Here is a 20083-nt window from a genome sequence, read left to right on the forward strand (position 1 = left end):
CTGGGGTTGGTTTGTTGGGTTAAAGTGAATTTGTGTAGTCACTTTAGTCTGTGACTTGTTTCGTCACCTGAGCTTTGCCTGAGTTCGAACCAGGCCGAGATCGGATTACGTGTAGTCCTCTGACCGATTCGTGTAGCGATATTGGATGCGCGTAGAGGATTTGTAAACAGTCAGTTATCCGGTGATATGAATGTTGATTTTATATGAGATGTGGACCAGTGAGTTTTAGGATGGCTAGTTACATGACCTCGTTTCTTGGCTAAGTATAAATTCTTGTGAGATGTAGGTCAGTTGTGTTTCTTTTCATACATAGATAGGGGTTAATATTTAATTATCTATAATTTGAGATATATGGTATATACATGAGGGTTTCCTTGTTTGGATTATTTCGCTCGACGTACTGCATCTCTTGTTGTAGATTTTTAAGTATTAATTTTATCTAGTTGTATGACATTATTACTTGGATGATTATTCTGATCGCTTGCTGCATGATCGACTTGTTACTTGATTGATTTTGTTGAATTTCCAGTTACACATTTTTTTTTTATTTCTATTATCGTATCGTTTTCTGCTTGAGTTTTCGTTAGCTCTATTTGTTTTGTGGGATCTTGTTGTGTGCCATGCACGCTGACGTACACCTGTTTTCTTTGGTGTACGTTAAACTTAGAGAAAGAACAGGATCAGCTAGGAGATCGTCAGGAACCAAAGGATTCTTAGCATGGGTGTCTTACAGACAGAACAGAAGAAGCCGAAGCCTAGTGTTTCTTTTATTAGTTGATGGTTCCAGCTTACTTTTGTAGTTCTTTCTTTTTCCCGTTGATCGATGTATTTTATACTTCTCCAGTATTCATTTGTTCAGTTTTGTATAAGGACATGTTGACCCGAATATTATATCTTGGATGATCTTCATTTGTGATATGTAATATTTTGTTCTGAGTTTGTCTATTATATTCTTGCTAACTATGATCGGGGACCTGTGACTTCGCATTGTATTTATTTCTAGACACTTAGCGTATTAGGTTGAGGAGAAATATTTATTTTTATTTGTTCTCCTTAATCTAATACATCGCGGGCTTATTCACGTTCCGATTCTCGGGTATTTTGGGAAGTGGGGCGTGACAATATTGTTTGTAAGTATTGAAATTTTAGAATTTTAATGTGCTTATTTGAACTTTTGAGGTTGTTTCTATAATTTTAGAGACATTGAGGTATTGACTGAAAATTTTTAATTCTTCACAGGCTGCTGTTAATTTCTTAATTTCATGTTTGTTGTTTTAAGTTTTTAAACGTTAGGATGTTTTTTATAATTTTAAACTTTTTAGGGTATTTTGTACAATTTTAAAACTTTAATGATTATTAGTAGTGCATCACTCTAATGATTATTGTGCTTCTCAAAAGGATGATTATAACAACTAGTGAATCTCTCTCTCTCTCTCTCTCTCTCAGGTTCTCTTAATTTTCTTTTAAATTACGCAATTATATAAAAGATTTGTTAAGAAAATTAACTATTTGATTAAATAAAAAGTTCCCCACTCTTGACGTGTAATTTATTAAGGCTTAAGATAATTAGTTATTAATTATAATTCATTCTAAGAATCCGCATGTGTGAGAAGGTGAAACAACATCCTTAAAAAATTAACCATTTTCCCTTCGCTCAACTTGAATTTTTTTTCTTGAGTGGATTGTTATATTCAAATGAAAGATTGATATCTTCTTGTCTTTCATATAGGTGCATAAACTTACTCTTTCATAATGTTTTCGTCGTTATATGTTAATCAAAAATTGAGTGTGACGACTGCTTTGATGTGTTATTTTGATGTGTACAAAGACACACTTCTATTGATGTATGAAATAAGGCTATAGAATGAGAATGGAACTGATCAAAAAAATCAGAATTGAAATATATAATTGACAAAAATAACTTGATAATCATCAAAGACCAGTTTAATTGCTTAGACGAAAAACAGAATGCTAATATAACAAAACAATCATATATATTTAGAGAAATAATTTTTCCTTAAATTATTTAGAAATAGATGCGATAATAAATTCTGAACTTTTTTAGTGGCGTGCATTGAAATATTTATATTTCACTAGACATCTTTAATTAAATTGGCTACGATTAATAATTTTTATCAACCAATCATGATATTTAACCATATGCAATGTACGTATATCCAACCTAGTAAGTAGATAACTCTGCGTTAATAGCCAATTACAATGTTAGTCCAAAGAATTAAGCATACTTATATGTTCCTTTAACGAGGCAAAATAATTCATGGAATTTTTCTCAATCATGATCACTTTGTTTCAGAATTTATTCTCAGAGATAAAAAGGATGTGCAATTACCTTTGCTCCTGATATGTAATACTGCCAACAGGAGAAACACCTATAGCTGTTCCGGTACAAAATACCTCATCTGCATCCATTATTTCCTCAATCGCAACAAGCCTTTCCTCAACCTGAGCAATTAATCTCAATTAAACATATGAAAAAAAAATCATTCATGTTTCATGAAATTTAGAAATATGAAGAGTGCTAACTTGATAGCCACAGACACGCCCAAGTTCAATGATGCTTCTACGTGTAATGCCGGGAAGTATCGTACCCTGAGCGATTGGAGTTAAAATAACATTTCCCTGTACAAAAAAAATTTATATAAATATCAAATGAATAAGACATGATCCCCCCCCTAAAATTATAGTAAAGCAGCCGAGTTCTGGATGTAGGGAAGATGCAATCCTAGTAGTTTAGGGCTAAAATTTGACTTAACAAAACCAGTTTAAGTCTTGGTCAAGTTATTTGCGAAACTAGGACTAGTATTGGATCAATTTTTGTTCCACTAAATCTATTAACTTAAGTTGCAAATAGGCTAACAAAGTATATCTTATTGGAGTATTTGGTATAAAATCAATAGAAAATTAGCTAGAAGAATCTCAGAACTTCATTGTTCCTTTGTGTCAATGAATGTTGTATCTTGGAGCTTATTTGCATCCTGAAACAATGATCTTAAAATTTTATTTAGCCTACTATGATACAAGGATCCCAGGTACGAACCGCTTCTAAGAACAACAGTCTAAGTTGTCTCAGGTGCACCTACTAACAACTACAAATGAGAACGGGTTATTGATTTAGCAACTTAAACAAGCTAAAATACTTACACTATCTTGAGAACTTGTACGAGTAGTAGATGGATTAAAGTTTTAACAACTTAAAAAATGTGTAAGCTTTGGGGTACCAATGGGTTGGGAAAAAATTCTAGATTGTCGAAGTTAATAAAGGTGTAAGCCTTGAGGCATCAAAGTGTCAAATAAAAACTCTAGAGTATTAAAGTTTGAAAATATGTAAATTTTAGGTACCAAAGTGCGCACAACCCTTATTAAATTATAAGTGTGATTGCATGCAGTGCCCCCATAAGGAAAAAAAACTCTATATCCATCACTAGTTGAAGATAAGGGCAGGGATGGAGGTAGGGGTGGAGGAGAAAAAGGGAATATGAGTATTATGGGATAAGAGAAAATTAGGTGTAGAAGAAAGTAAAGATGGGTCCAGTAGCAGAGCCAGAAATTTTGGTAGGGGGGTCCAAACAAAATGAGAAAAAAACATAAAAAATGAACCAAGATAAGGTCTGGTTAAGTATGAGAGATTGAGGTGGAGGAATGCAGGCATATGAGGATGGAGGGAATACAGGCGAATGAGGGCGAAGAGGATGCTCACGAGTAATCAAAGGATTTGTGCTCTATTCGCAATTTGTTCCCGACTCATGAGAGAAATTAAAGAATTTTGAGAAAGTTTAAGGATTATACATTTTACTGCCTATATTAACAAGTGTTTTTTTTTCTTTTGGGGTTTTTGTACTTATGTACCCCTTAAATCATGCATATCTGCATAACTTCCTCTCCAATCTCAATATTTTAAAATTTTATAGGTTAATTATGACTACAATGTAAAAGTATCGACAAAATAGTCAAATATTTACTCACCATATCTTAAAAAGGTTATCAAAATGTTTTTTTTTCAAAATTGATGATTTTAGTTTGTAATATTTAAATTTTGGGATGGGTATTGCAAGTGTGCATGATTATGACAGTTTTGCACATAGTTGCATATCTACTGTTGGGCGCAGAGTCACGCCCACCGCCGCGGAAGCGATATCACCTGAGAGAAAGCCCTGGCTTTTATTGTCACAAAAACACAAGTCAACCTCTATATTCTTGTTTCTCAAAGGAAACGAGAATAGATAGTGAAATTCTTATTTCTCAAAGAAAACAAGAATCGAAAGTGATATATTTCATCAAAGTGAAATATACACTCTTCCTCTCATCAGCTCTAAGACCGAATATTGAAGGAACCTACAAGCAATAGCCAACAACCAGAAAACAATAAATACACAAGATTTACGTGGTTTGGCAAACTTGCCTACGTCCACGGGAGGGGTGAGGGGAGATTCCACCACAAGCTCGTCTCAAAGAAAAAGATCTAATTTTTACCCAAAAGAAATTGACCTCTCTTTTGTAAATCCCTCTTTTTCTCTCCTCAAGATCTCTCTTTTCTAGATCTAAAAAAAAACTCTTTTTTTTCTCTTAAAAAAAACCCTCTGTTTTTCTCCTTACCAGCCGGCTAAAACCTTCTGCAGTCTTTTTTCTAAGCCGTTGTTCCCCTTCTTTAGAAAACCTAGAAACCACGTTCGTTCCTATTTATAATCAAAGAACAAAACCGAAAGCAGGCCCAAAAGCAAAAAATCCGGCCTGCTTAAAGAAAAACTCCTGCTGGCTGTCTCAGCCACACACGTGGGTGTGGACCCCACTCACAATTCTCCACCTCGTACATCATTTGATAAACCTCAAATTATGGACGAACACCAGAAGAACACCGCGAACATCACTAGAGATCTGAAATCGACCAAACCAGGCCAAACCAAGTCAAACCAGCTGCGCCACTTTACCGCGATTGCCTACGTACCCTCCATCGGGATCAAGCTAACCGTAGTTCAGGATTTGTTCTCCATATAGTCTCTACCTCACACCATCACCGCCCCGAAGGGCCATGCCCTCTTGGGCAAATCAACACGGGCTGATATGAAGCAAGTCCAAGCAATGCTTAAACTTGCTACCTATGACCACCTTGGTCAACATGTCTGCTGGATTCTCATTCGTGTGCACCTTCATGAGAGAAATTTCACCTTCCTCTATGACATCCTGCACAAAATGATACCTGACATCGATATGCTTGGTACGAGCATGATGAACTTGATTCTTCGCCAAGTGAATCGTACTTTGACTATCGCACCACAAGTTCACGTTCTCCTGCTCAATCCCCAAATCGTCTAGAAGACCCCACAACCACAATGCTTCCTTCACTCCTTCTGCCATAGCCATGTACTCGGCTTCTGTAGTAGAAAGTGCCACTGTAGCCTGTAACATCGATCGCCAACTAACTGGAGCTCCATGTATCCTAAATACATAACCAGTAGTAGATCGCTGTCTATCTAGATCACCCACATAATCAGAGTCAACAAACCCATCAATCTGACATGTATCTCCACCAAAACACAGACCCGTATCCGCGGTACCTTTCAAGTACCTCAGGACTCATTTCACCGCTTCCCAGTGCGCCTTTCCCGGATTCGCCATGAATCTGCTGACCACACTAACCGTCTGTGAAATATCTGGACGTGTACACACCATGGCGTACATCAAACTGCCAACTGCACTAGCATAAGGAACACGCTCCATGTGTCCCTTATCTTCCGCTGTAGTGGGAGATTGTTTACCTGAAAGCCTGAAGTGTGGAGCCAATGGAGTCGCCATCGACTTAGCACTTTGCATCCCAAACCTCGCGATCACCCGCTCTATATAGCTCTTCTGACTCAAGAACAATCGCAGATTCGCTCGCTCTCTTCTAATCTCCATACCCAATATTTTTCTAGCAGCGCCCATGTCCTTCATCTCGAACTCTTTACCAAGTTAAGATTTTAACCTATCTATCTCCACCCCGCTCTTAGAAGCAATAAGCATGTCATCCACATACAAAAGGAGATAGATATAATCACCTCCACGAAGCTTCCGAATGTAAACACAGCAATCGTAATCACTTTGGGAAAATCCATGCTTCAGCATGAAGGAGTCAAATCGCTTGTACCACTGCCGAGGAGATTGCTTCAGTCCATAGAGTGACTTCCTCAAACGACATACATGATGCTTCTTACCCTCAACCTTATAACCCTCAGGTTGATGCAGTAGATCTCTTCATCCAATTCTCCGTGCAAGAAGGCCGTTTTAACATCGAGTTGTTCCAGCTCAAGATCACCATGAGCAACAATACTCTGCAAGAAGGCCGTTTTAACATCGAGTTGTTCCAGCTCAAGATCACCATGAGCAACAATACTCAATAGCATCCGAATAGAAGTGTGTTTCACCACCGGAGAAAATATCTCATTGTAATCCACACCCTCTCTTTGTGCAAATCCTTTAGCCACTAGTCTCGCCTTGTACCTTATGCCACCGAGCTCTGAAGGATCTTCCTTTCTCTTATACACCCACTTACAACCAATAGTTTTTCTTCCTACGGGCAATGGGACCACCTCTCATGTTTGGTTTTTCCGAAGAGATTCCATCTCCTCCTCTATCGCAACCAACCAACTCTCACTATCTTTGTCCCGAATAGCTTCCTTGAAGGAGACTGGCTCATCTTCCTCCATCGAGAGTGCGTATTCAACCAAATTAACCTGCCCATAATGCTTCAGGGGTTGATCAGCCCCCAGCTTTTGTACCTGCTTGTATGCTCGCTTTGGCCTAGTGGAAGCCAAAGTATCCTTGAGCTGCTGTTGTTGTAGTGCCTGTGTATTCTCCTGCTGAACCTCCTCCTGCTCAAGCTCATCATCTACCTGATTTCCCACTTGAACATGACTAGAACCTGGTTGGTCTTTAGGTTCTATCTCAATAACCTGGGACTTTGAAGTCCCAACAGTCCCAACACCATCATCCTTGGGCGCCCTAGCAATCATGGATTTTTCATCAAAGGTAACGTCCCTGCTGATCACGAACTTCGAATCTTCTGTACACCAAAGGCGGTAGCCTTTTACGCCCTTTGCATACCCCAAGAATATCGCCTTCTTGGCCCTCGCGTCAAGCTTTCCCTCGTTGACGTGATAATAGGCGGTACATCCGAAAATTCTGACCCTCTCATAATCCGCATGTTCCCCTGACCACACCCTATAGGGTGTATCACCATCCAATGTCGAATGTGGAGAACGGTTCATAATGTAACATGTTGTAGCCACCGCTTCTGCCCACCATTCGTTGCCTAATCCAGCATAAGATCGCATACTCATTGCCTTCTCCCGTAATGTTCGGTTCAATCTCTCAGCGACCCCGTTCTGCTGTGGTGTTGACCTGACTGTCCAGTGTCGAACAATGCCCTCTTGATCACAGAACTTCTTAAAAGCACCATCTGTATACTCTGTACCGTTGTCAGATCTCAGTGTCTTTAATTTCTTGCATGTCCTGTTCTCAACCATTGCTTTCCACTTCTTTAATGTCTCGAATACCTCATTTTTATGCTTAAGAAAATAAATCCAAGCATATCTAGAATAATCGTCTATGAACGAGACAAAATACCTGGAACCACCCTTGGAAGTTGTCTGAGCCGGACCCCAAACATCCGTGTGCACATAATCTAGTATACCTCTGCTCTTGTGATTGCTTTTCAAGAATTGGACCCTGTGCGCCTTTCCATACACACAATCCTCACAAAAATCCATGCAAGGTTTCTTCAGATTCTTCAGCAAACCCTCCTTACCAAGCAGAACTAGACCCTTCTCTGACATGTGCCCAAGCCGCCTATGCCATAACCGTGTGTGCTCACATGGGTCTCCATCACTTCCTTCAGTTCCAACCGCTGCATCTCCTGTCACCGTCGTACCTGAGAGAGTATATAGATTACAGTGACAAACACCCTTCATCACTGTTAGGGAACTTCGAACAACCTTCTTCACTCCGTTCTCAGTAACAATCTTGCAGCCATCGGAGTCCAATGCACCCACTGAGATAAGATTCTTCCGCAAGTCGGGAATGTGCCGCACGTCCGTTAGGGTTCTGATCACTCCATCATGCATCTTGATTTTTATATCACCGAGCCCAACCGTTTTACAAACATGGTTATTCCCCATCAATACGGTTCCACCATCAATGCTTCTATAGGTAGTAAACAACTTCCTATTTGGGCACATGTGATAAGAGCAGCCCGAATCAAGTATCCACGTACCGGAGATATCTTCGTCACCCGTAACAACATAGCATTCTTTCTCGCTCCCTTCCTCCGATGCGTAACTCGCCTCTTTCTTGCCTTCTCTTCTCTCGGTCTTGTTGTTCTTTTTCCCACCTACTCTCTTGTTAGGACAGTCGACCTTGAACGCTCTTCCCGCAAGAGGTCTCGATTTAGATCTAGACTTTCCTCCCTTGCCTTTTCCTCGCTCATTGCTCCTTCCTCTAGCAAACAATCTCTGCGCTTGTTCTTTGTTACCACCAGTAGTCATGTCACTGGTTGTAATCTTCCGAAGGTCATCCGCTAGAAGCATCGTTCTAGTCTCATCCATCGTCAAATTGTCTCCCACAAGCATCAGTGTTTGCACCAGGTTCTCATAAGACTTCGACAGAGATAGAAGTAATAGAAGAGCCTGATCCTCGTCTTCTACAGTTACATCGATGTCCTTCAGGTCCGATATAATCCTATCAAACTTGTTGATGTATTCCCGGATTGATGAGCCCTCCTCCATCTTGCAAGTATACAATTTGGATTTCAAATAGATCCGGTTCATTAGACTCTTCGTCATGAAGGTGCTTTCTAACTTCAACCACACGCCCGCAGCCCTTTCAAGGCAAAGGATAATCGACGCCCGTGCTTCCAGATCCAGCTCTTCCCAATCCTCATCCGACATATCCTTGTGCTTCTTCTAATTCCCGCCAAAGCTTTGTGCAATTTCTGCGAAATCAAAGAGTTCTTCATCTGTATCCTCCAATAAGAAAAATCATTCTTCCCATTGAATTTTTCAATTCGTATTTTCCCACTTTAACTGTTTTACTTGTTGACGTCATTCTCCGCTTGTATTAATAAATCCGCTTCTCTCAGGAAATTGCCGAGCACCACCTCAAATCAGAAGCTACATCACTCACAATCTGAATAACAACTCTGATACCAATTATTGGGCGCAGAGTCACGTCCACCGTCGCAGAAGCGATATCACCTGAAAGAAAGCCCTGGCTTTTGTTGTCACAAAAACACAAGTCAACCTCTATATTCTTGTTTCTCAAAGAAAACGAGAATAGATAGTGAAATTCTTATTTCTCAAAGGAAACAAGAATCGAAAGTGATATATTTCATCAAAGTGAAATATACACTCTTCCTCTCATCAGCTCTAAGACCGAATATTGAGGGAACCTACAAGCAATAGCCAACAATCCAGAAAACAGTAAATACACGAGATTTACGTGGTTCGGCAAACTTACCTACGTCCACAGGAAGGGTAAGGGGAGATTCCATTATGAGAAGAACACCGACGACTTGTACAACCCACAAGCTCGTCTCAAAAAAAAAAGATCTAATTTTTACCCAAAAGAAATTAACTTCTCTTTTGTAAATCCCTCTTTTTCTCTCCTCAAGATCTCTCTTTTCTAGATCTAAAAAAAAAACTCTCTTTTTTTTCTCTAAAAAAAACCCTCTGTTTTTCTCCTTACCAGCCGGCTAAAAACCTTCTGCAGTCTTTTTTCTAAGCCGCTGTTCCCCTTCTTTAGAAACCCTAGAAACCACGTTCGTTCCTATTTATAATCAAAGAACAAAACCAAAAGCAGACCCAAAAGCAAAAAATCCGGCCTGCTTAAAGAAAAACTCCTGCTGGCTGTCTCAGCCACACACGTGGGTGTGGACCCCACTCACGTCTACAAATATGCAAATATTATGCGAGTGTGTGGGGGGGGAGGGAGCCCCTTAGGACCTGGGTAATGCATCCCTAGTTGGGTCAAGGGATAGGGAAACATGACAAAAAAGTCCAAGAGAGTAAAAGCATGACTTTCTAATTTTGAGGGGATAGAGACAAGTTTCTCTAAATAAAATACATATGATATTGAGGGATGCTTTGACTGTGTGATACCTCCCAAGATTTAGTCCCACATCAGATATTTGATTGAGTGATTGAATGGTTTAAATGATGGACCTTGAGAGCCAAGTGTAACATTAGCTAGCCATTTTTAATAGTGGATTGAGCCAAACTACATGTTGCACTCGTGGCTCCCACGGCTTATATCGTGCCAATGGGCTTGTGGGTCTAGCGCGTGATACATGGAATCAGAGCCGGAAATGTGGAACTAAGTGCTATACAGAGCAAAGTGTTATATCACGTGAGCACTGTGGGAGCCATCACTAGAGCCCGTAGGAGCCATCTCTAGAGTCCACATCACCTGACGATACTAACAGATCAACTGTCATGTCTCACATCGGACATTGACATCAAACATTGATTGGGTGATTGAATAGTTTAAATGATGTTCTTGAGAGCCAAGCGCAACATTATCTAGTCAATTTGGCAATGGATTGAGTCAAACCACATGTTGCATTCTGTGAATCTCAGGACTTACATCGTACCAACGGGCTCATGGGCCTGGAGCATGAAGCCCATAAATAACCTTCCGAGGCTATTTCCATAACTAACCTATTACTTTGCTTAAACTACTACCCAGTAGTCTCTCTCAGCGATCGTCCAGCCTTTGCATGCTATTCCCTTCTTCTCTCAAAAGAACAAGAGGAAAAAATTACATTCAACAAATTGAAGCATGTACCTACCCACCCCAATTTCATCCCCCCCCCCCCCCAACAAAACAAAATATCGGGCGTTTAGCTAAAACCATGTAAAAATAGCTTTATTCAATAAACTTTCTATCTTTCTTCTGTAAATGTTTCTTTGTTTGACACGTCAAAAGGAGACGATTTTGATCCCACGACAGAAAGGCCCATCAGTGAATAAAATATGAAATAGGAAACAAAACAAATTCTCAAGTAAAAGTTCTATCTTTCTTCTGTAAATGTTTCTTTGTTTGACACGTCAAAAGGAGACGATTTTGATCCCACGACAGAAAGGCCCATCAGTGAATAAAATATGAAATAGGAAACAAAACAAATTCTCAAGTAAAAGTATAAAGAAGTTAGTTGCTAACTCCTGTAGCCATGCAGGTCGAAAGTCCAACCGCAAAGAAATGGAATATGAGAGATCGGCTCTACACTTCATGATGCAAATGAGGTTTTGATTCATTGATAGACATTGATATTAGGAAAACCTGTTTCATGTAATCATAATGTTTTTATATTGGAACGTCAGATGAGGGATGGTAAAAAAAAAATTTGATGATTCGGTTGATGCTTAATAAGGTTATGTGGCAGCTGCTTTTGTTGTAAGGGATTGAGATGGAAGCACAATCAAGGCAATAAATATGTTGGAGGGAGATTCTAAAGTGATAATTCAAGCAATCACAGGATGTGACGGACTTACCATTTTTATGTCCAGGCATGCTATGTTGAATTCTATATGATCGACTACAGTTTCACATATTTATAGAAAAAGCAATAAAGTTCTGAAGAGGAAACAGCGAAGTTCAGGAAACAGCAAAGGGCAGATTTGAGGTCGGGCCGGTCGACCGCGACGACATGTGCGGTCGACCACGAACGTGCACTTAGCTTGGAAAAGTCTCTGGACTTTTTGCGGTCGACCGCGAGTGGCGCGGCAGTCGACCGCGAGTTGGAAAAGTCTCTGGACTTTTTGCGGTCGACCGCGAGTGGCGCGGCAGTCGACCGCGAGACCCTATAGTGCATTTTGTATTTCTGTCTTTCTGGTCGGTCGACCGCGAGTGGCGCGGCGGTCGATCGCGAGACCCTATAGTGCATTTTGTATTTCTGTCTTTCTGGTCGGTCGACCACGACTGGCACGGCGGTCGACCGCGATGCGGTTTTGAGCCTGGGCTTGGTTTCCTGTTCTGATTGAGTTTTGTATTTGATATAAATAAAAATACGTTTTGTTTAGGATTTTCTATTGTTCTAATTGCCAGAATTGGATTTTGGGGTAGCTTGAAGGTGATTTTGAGCACAGAAAAAGGAGAGTTTTTCTGAGCAATTGTTTGAATGTTTAATTTGTGAGTTTGGAGAGATTTGTTTGAGAGGTTAGTTTGAGTGATCTTGTAATCTCTACTTTGTACTTTCTTTCTCTATAGTGGAAACCCATCCCTTCTTGCGCCGTGGACGTAGGCAATTTGTCGAACTACGTTAAACTTTGTGTTTGAGTTGGTGCCGTTATTTTGGATTGTTTTGGCTTTCTCTCTCGGCGTTTGTGTTAGTTTTCCGCCGCGCACAAGTTCCTCATAGTATATCAAATTTTGCTACAATACAATAGAAAGTTTTCTCCCCTCAGCAGATGAGACGCCAACATAGCTCGATGATATTATGTTAAGATGGTATTCGAGGTGTCAAAACATAGCTCGATGATATTATGTTAAGATGGTAATCGAGGTGTCAAAGTTTTTGATATTGACGGGCTATGTTCTATGCTTAGAAAAATTCGTTTAGCAATATAAAAGCATATAGTCTAATAAAAAAATGGAGAGTATCATTTAATATAGTGGTTAAGAGATATTATCGTAACAATTGTTATATATAGCAACGTTTGTTTCAAAAATTATGAACAAGATCAATAATACCTTCACAATAAATATGTTTGAAGAAGAAGCCTCCTCTAAGTACTTCTTGTTCAGTGAATCAATGTACAATGCATCATTGAACCCTCTATTCTTTGCTATCATTTGTGCCTTCAAAACCTACAACATAACAAATAGTTTTTGCTAATATTCTTTGCTATATATCCACTACGTCCGTGAATTAGAATAACCTTAGTAATGAAGTCACATATAAGTATAAATAATTAATTACCGCTGCATAATTAATGATGGCTTTCACACCACCTGTCCCTCCAGGAGTTGCACGGTGAATTTCATCTTGCACAAGTAAGTTTATTGGTGCGAAACCATCCTGCACAAAGCATGAACCATAATATTTTTTCAAAACAACAAATCCGAAAAAGTTTCTATCTAAGTTCATAATAGAGAAATCTTGCCTTAAAATATGTTCCCACTGGTGCAGCATAAACTAGAAATGTAAATTCCGGCGCCGGTGCCACGCCAAGTGCAGGCCCGCTTCCCATGAGCATGGGCCTAATATATAGGGATCCCTTCCCTTGAGGTGGTATCTGTTTAAAGAATATTATTATACTATTTTGTTAGTAACTCGGGCAAGATGCCCAAAAAAACATATATATATAAGAGGAAAAGAGCAATACAAGGCCGATCATGAATTGATCAAATACTATAGCGGAAAGCACACATCTCCCAGATGCAGGACCAATATTGACATTAGAGGAGCTTTTGATATCTCGCATTAAAACTTCTTGAGGAGCATGTTAGTAGGATTTGGTTTTCCTTTATAAATGGTACGTAGAATGGATTATGACATGTGTCTCGGGGCCTAGATTCACTCTATTCTTCAATGGGGCTCTACATGGGATATGTTGTCGGAACTCTTCCAGTCAAACTTTCGGGGCTTCCAACGCCTTGTAGGAGGCTATCTGTAATGGATTGTAGAACTCTTACATCTAATATTACCATGAAGATTCAAGTTGGGATGCTAAGAAGCTATCGGATGCTGGTAGACTTCAACTCCTTAAATGTTCTCTTTTTGGAGTTCGAATCTGGCAGGAATGGAGCTTAAGATTTCACAAAAACTCTAATAAAAGAGATGTTGCGCCTGCTATCAAACTAATGAAAGTGGCTGTCCTCACCTCCATTTATCATTCTACTGCTCCTACGCATTTCAGCATTGGATTATTGTCTCTTTATACGATTGTAAGCTTGGGTATGCAGTACTGTTCCTCCGTTGCTGAGTGCTGATGCAGGTCTGTTAAGTTTAGATCCCCCAGTAAGGAGTCGTAATTTATTTAGCCGCAGAGTTGATGCTCTGTTTTTGTTGAGGTTTCGTATTTGGCCTATGTTATTGTAACATCCAGGTATGTCTGGGTGTAAGCTTGTAGAAATGAGCATTATTTGATCAATCAAAGGCTTACTGACTGACACGACAGAGGACAAAACAGACTAATCATAGCGTAAAACATTTGATTGATCGAGCACAAACCCATCTCTTATTGGCTAACACGGTCTGCTTCACAGCATGAACGAACTGGTTCACATTGGGGGATGGCATGCACATCCTCTCAGCACCCATTTGCATTCTGACTGCATTCTCCTCAGGCCGAAAAAGCAAGAATCCCTGGTCGTCGCTTCTTCTGTAAGCTTTTAAACCTTCAAATACACCCTAAACCCAAAAAAAAACATAAAAAACATGAGTTCTTATTGTATGCATACATATCTTAAATTTTTGATGCTGTGAACTTTTACTCAGAATATGAACCTGTCCATAATTTAGTATTCCAGCCGCTGGGCTTAGCTCGATATTGCCGTAAGGATTGAGGCTACCGTATGTAAATTTGTCGCCCAGAGAGCATTTCATTACATACGTATAGTCAGTCGGAATGGCACGAAATCCAAGGTCATCCCAGTTGATGTTTGCAAACTCGCCATCGCTCCTGTTATTTTCCTTTAGTTTAATCTCCTCTCAGCATATGGTGCAAAATCAAAGGAAGCAGGCAAAATAACCAGCACAAGAGAAGGCGTTAATCCCTCAAAATGAGGGGTTTATTAATACTCCTATCTAAAAGGATTAAGAGTTAACCCTTCTAATCATAAAGAAAATAATCAAAATCATTGTTATTCCCAAACACTAAAAGTGATCACAATGACTAAAATAAAAACTTATTTAACGGGTTAATAATTTAGTCATTCAGATTATCGAATGAGCTAAGTACATTAATCATTCTCTTTAACCCTTCTCCGTTAACCCTTTTTCAAAGGGGGCTTCGGGATGAGCAAACAATCAGTTCAGTCGGTGGTTAGCAACTTTAAGGGGGTGTTTGTTTAGTTGTAAGTGAAAAATGTAAGTATGAAAGTCACTTATTTTTTAGATTTAACTTGTTTGTTTAGTTGAAAGTGATTATGAAAGTCACCTCAAAAAATTGTCCACCTAGGATCAAATTGCAAGTTCAACTTCCGCTAAAAATTCGCCGAAGTGAGACGCAAGTGAATAAATGGGACCCACGTCACATTAAAAAAATTTCATAACGCAAGTGAATAAATGCTGGGTTCATGATCTTAGCTGCGGAGCACATTGGCAGAAGAGCAAAATATTTATAATCTTCAGAAGGAATGCCAACAGAAGGATGCAATAATAGACAAGCTAACTACTGAAGCTCATGAATCCAGCATTGCTCACTCCAAGGTGCTTGTTATGTTTTTCTTTTTTTTCTAAATAATTTGCCTACAGTAGATCATTTTCTTAGCATGTTTTTTTATTTCTTCGTCATAATAGAGAATTTCAGAGTTGGAAGAAATCATAAGAAGGAAGAACATGATTATAACAAAGCTGAAAAAGGCTAAGCCGGCCTCAGAACAACGAGTAAAAGTAAGTTATCCTGCTTTTGTTCAAAATGATGTCGGCCCTGGATATTGTTCAAATTGATAAATGGAGATGAGAAGCAATTTATATAAAAACATGATTTTTAATATATAATTAAATTAAAATAATGTTGCCACATCATCCTCATTTTACTACTTTCAACAATAACTAGTTTTTGTAAACAAACAATGAATGTGACTTGTATGCTGACTTGGATGCGTTAACCCACTTACAAAAAAAAGTCACTTTCATACTTTCAACTCACTTACAACTAAACAAACACCCCCTAAGTTCAACCAAAACCGAACCGGACCACCATCTGAACCATCCCAAATTATTGCAGTTGGGCTCAACTGATTCGCCCGTTGTTAAGCACACCCAACACAAAGCAACAAATGACAGATACGAAGGCTGAAAAGCTACCGGGTCCTAACTTTTAAAATCGTCTCGAGAGGGAAATCGGGGGGGGGGGGGGGGTATATTCGAGTATGTCAAGGGTGGGGCTGGGGACGAAGTTGAGTGGCCTACATGTCTTGTATTTTCATCCGAAGAAAAAGAGCCGGGGGCGGCGGACTGGCGCGACGAAGTTGAGTGCGCGCCCACCATGTCTTTATTTCTCTAAATCGTCTCGGAGCAAGGAGAAAGACCCGGGGGAGTATCTCAAGAGTGGGGGCTGGGGACGAAGTTGAGTGGGCCCACCATGTCTTTATTTTCTCCATCAAAAAAAAAATACTACGGTCACCCTCTCCACCACACTATGGGACACAACCCCCTTACATCTACAGTACACGGGCCCACTTTAGATTTTTTAAAAAAATCTAAAGTGGGCCCGTGCACTGTGCGGCCGGCCAGGGGACGAAGTTGAGTGGGCTCGCTATTTCTTAATTTTCTACATGAAAAATTTTAATAAGCGGCTTACAGCTTGCATGAACTGGGAGATCACGTGGGTGCTGTCCTGGGTCAGCAAATTTGGAAACAAAATGTCACGGGGGTGTGTGCACATGGGCCCGCTTGCCAATTTGGAACAAACAACATCTCACGTGGTCACGTGGGAGAGGAGGAGGTATAGTTACCAACGCATAGATGTCCTGCACTAACAAATCCACACCTAGAGGCCAACCGACACCAAACCGCTACAAAAGTAGACTTTTATTTAATTATTATTTGAAGGTTAATAATGTTAAACTCACTACTATTCCTTTCTCACTCCCATAGATTCTATTATTTGGCCATGGCGGAAAACTCGTCCATAAAACCTTACCAACATCTTCAAACGATTACAAGGACAAATCCTCAGCCATGGCCACCAAGCATCGGCAAAAAAAAAATTCGGCGGGGTATTTCTCAACACCAGTTTGTATCCAACTCATAATTTCGCTTCCGGTTGCTTTGACAAGTTATTTCTCAACTTTCCTTTTTCTGGTGTTTTGACCCTCCTTCAGTTGCTTAGAGTATCTCCAACAACTTCCTCAAAAATTTCTCTAAAATGAGTAAACAATAGTCATATTCTTTAAATTATTTTTGCTCCAACTCTAACAGTTTTCTCATTTTAAAGAATCCTACATTTATTACAATAATAAAAAATTTCTACATATATCTTTGACATTAACTTTAACGATAAATATTTAGACAAGAATTTTTTGTTTTTTGCCCCGTGTTGAGTCGTTTTTTTTTTTTTTTTGAGTAGTTGGAGACTTAAAGAATATGAAACATTTATGACAAAATTTTCCTTAAAATTTTAAAGAATGTTATAGATTTGGGGAAGACTCCCTTTTTTTTCTCCTTCATCCTTATTTTGGAGAATAAGATGGGGAATATGTTGGACCAAAAAACCTAAATTTTTTTAAAAATAAGAATACCAATAAAATAGGAAAGCTGTTGGAGATGCAAATCCAAAACTCATTTAATGATGTACTTGTTTGCTCGATGGGGACAAATCGAAAGCTTATGAAATATGCAAAGCAGCCTATTACCTCTTATTTTTTGGCACTAAATAACATTAAATTAGACGGAGCCAGTAAGAGCAATTATTTCAGAAATTATTAACGAAATGTGCCATTGGTACTCCAAATCTTTTTTTCTTCCTTTTCTTTTCCTCTTCCTCAAAAGTTCAGGGAATTACGTGAGATTAAAAAAAAATTCTGAAATTTATGCGTAAAAACCGCCAGCTTTCAAGGGTTTTGTGGGATCGACCCTACAATTGTAGAATCAATCCTTCTCACCTTTCTGAATCTATTGCAGAGTATGATGCAAACGAAGAGCAAACCCCAAGCTACAACAAAAGCACAGAACAACCATTATTACATTTACAAGATATATAAAAAAAATTCTCCTTTGCTAATAATATTAAAACATGATGAAATTAAAATTGGAGCTCGGAGACTCACACTTGAGTTCAGCCCTCTGGAGCTTCTCGCAGAGTGATTGAGCAACTTACTCATCAAACTTGAGCTGCCAACAGCACGCCTCATAACCATAACTGCTGCCGGCAACCCAGAAAACTTTTTATTTATTTTCAGGGGGTGGAGCGCAAATGAACAGGGGAGGAACTTGGTTTTAAGTATCTATTTATAATGAGAGGGGGACGGGGAGGGGGGAGATGGGGACAGCGAGAGAGGTAGCAAATAAACAGGGGAGGAACTTGGTTCCAAATATCTATTTGTATGGTAGGAGGATGAGAAAGTGTATTACACTGTTGGGATTTTTTTAATCTTGTAAACCCCCCTGAAAATTTTGATGGTGTGAACTTTTTCTCAGAATATGAACCTGTCCATAATTTAGTATTCCAGCCGCTGGGCTTAGCTCGATATTGCCGTAAGGATTGAGGCTACCGTATATAAATTTGTCGCCCAGAGAGCATTTCATTACAGACGTATAGTCAGTCGGAATGGCACGAAATCCAAGGTCATCCCAGTTGATGTTTGCAAACTCACCACCGCTCATGTTATTTTCGACTATGGCGTGTTTGGGAGTTTACTTAGGACGTGTTTGGATTTCAATAGAGTTAAGGGAAGTTAAGAGAAACTATGTGAGAGAACAGAAAGAAATGGAAGGAAGTTTCCTTCACCTTGGTTACACCCCAATTTGGGGGGTAACAAAATTTATACTATTAAGGGGTAAACTAAGGGGAACTAGGGTGAATAACTTCACCTTCTAAATGTTCCCAAACAAGGTGAATGTTTCCCCTAACTTTCCTTCTCCCTTATTTCCCGCAATCCAAACAAGTCATTAGGGAAGGGAAGAAAGGAAAAGGAAGGGGGAAAATTCTTCTTCCTTCCCTTCCCCTCCATTACACCCCAATTTGGGGTGTAAGAATTTGGGTCAAATTTTTCCTATATTCCTCTTCTCTACCCTCCAAAATGAAACTCCTAAACAAGGTTAAAATAAAATTTTCCTTCCTTTCCCCCTCTCTACCCTCCATCCAAACAGGTCATTAGTTTAATCTCCTCTCAGCGTATGATGCAAAATCAAAGTAAGTAGGTAAAATAACCAGCACAAGAGAAGGCGTTAATTTCACAAAACCCCCCGAACTTAGATGGTATTATAAACAAAACAAATAAAATTTTAGGGTAAGCAAACGATCAGTTCAGTAGGTGGCTACCAACTTTTAAGTCCAACCAAAACCGAACCGGACCACTATCTGAACCATACCAAATTAGTGCAGTTGGGCTCAATTGGTTCATTCGTTGTTAAACACCCAACACAAAGCAACAAATGACAGATATATAGGCTGAAAACTATGCGGGTACTACTCTTAAATCGTCTCGAGAAGGAAAAAGAGGGGATAAAGGGAAGTATATTCGAGTAGTCAAGAGTGGGGGCTGGGTGTTGTGCTTCGAGGAATCAAACCAAACGCCGAGAGAGAAGGCCAAACAATCCAAAAATAACGGCAAGAACACAAACAGGCGAATTTTATGTGGTTCGGTAAATTTCCTACGTCCACGGGGCAAGGAGAGATGAGTTTTCACTAATAGAGAATGAGAGTACAAACTGAGATTACAAAACCACACAAAAACTCACCAATTAATCTCACCAACAAACCTCTCAATCTCTCAAACAAAACACTAACCAAATAGCTCCAGAAAGACTCTTTTCTGTGCTCCAAATATCCCCAAAACTACTCACCTAGAAACCCTAAAACGTGGTTGCTATTTATATCAAACAACAATCCTAAACAGAACAGAAAATCGCAATCAGACCCAAACCCGACTGGCGGTCGACCGCCAAAAATGTCACGGTCGATCATAGAAAACGACTAAACCCAAAATCGATTACAAGGTTTGGCAATTGACCATCAAAATGTCACGGTCGACCGGCCAAAAATCCAGAATCTGTACTAAGTCGTGCACGTTGTCGGTCGACCGTGCTAAAGCTCAAGGTCGACCGGAAAGCACCCGAATGCCTGTCACCTCCATTTTTCCTGATGTTCTCCAATGTTTTCACCAATTCTATAATTCTCCACCTCAACGAAGTTTTTCCAAAACT

At 39.6% G+C, this 20083-nt stretch overlaps 1 protein-coding gene across 1 annotated transcript in view; it reads right to left on the reverse strand.

Moving 5' to 3' along the window:
• Positions 1 to 18281, reverse strand: part of LOC109851322 (branched-chain-amino-acid aminotransferase 5, chloroplastic-like) — a 31801-nt gene extending 13520 nt beyond the window's left edge. Inside the window, exons 1-9 of the mRNA XM_020421395.1 lie at positions 17986 to 18281; positions 17821 to 17870; positions 14498 to 14672; positions 14222 to 14401; positions 13152 to 13283; positions 12968 to 13066; positions 12739 to 12855; positions 2545 to 2640; positions 2351 to 2463 (exon numbers count right to left, since the gene is read on the reverse strand). Coding sequence (XP_020276984.1) covers positions 2351 to 2463; positions 2545 to 2640; positions 12739 to 12855; positions 12968 to 13066; positions 13152 to 13283; positions 14222 to 14401; positions 14498 to 14672; positions 17821 to 17870; positions 17986 to 18075 — 1052 coding nt within the window. The 5' untranslated portion in view covers positions 18076 to 18281. The remainder of the gene's footprint in view (positions 1 to 2350; positions 2464 to 2544; positions 2641 to 12738; positions 12856 to 12967; positions 13067 to 13151; positions 13284 to 14221; positions 14402 to 14497; positions 14673 to 17820; positions 17871 to 17985) is intronic.

This window comes from Asparagus officinalis, chromosome 8 (genome assembly GCF_001876935.1).
Source record: "Asparagus officinalis chromosome 8, Aspof.V1, whole genome shotgun sequence".
NCBI classification, from domain to species: Eukaryota; Viridiplantae; Streptophyta; class Magnoliopsida; order Asparagales; family Asparagaceae; genus Asparagus; species Asparagus officinalis.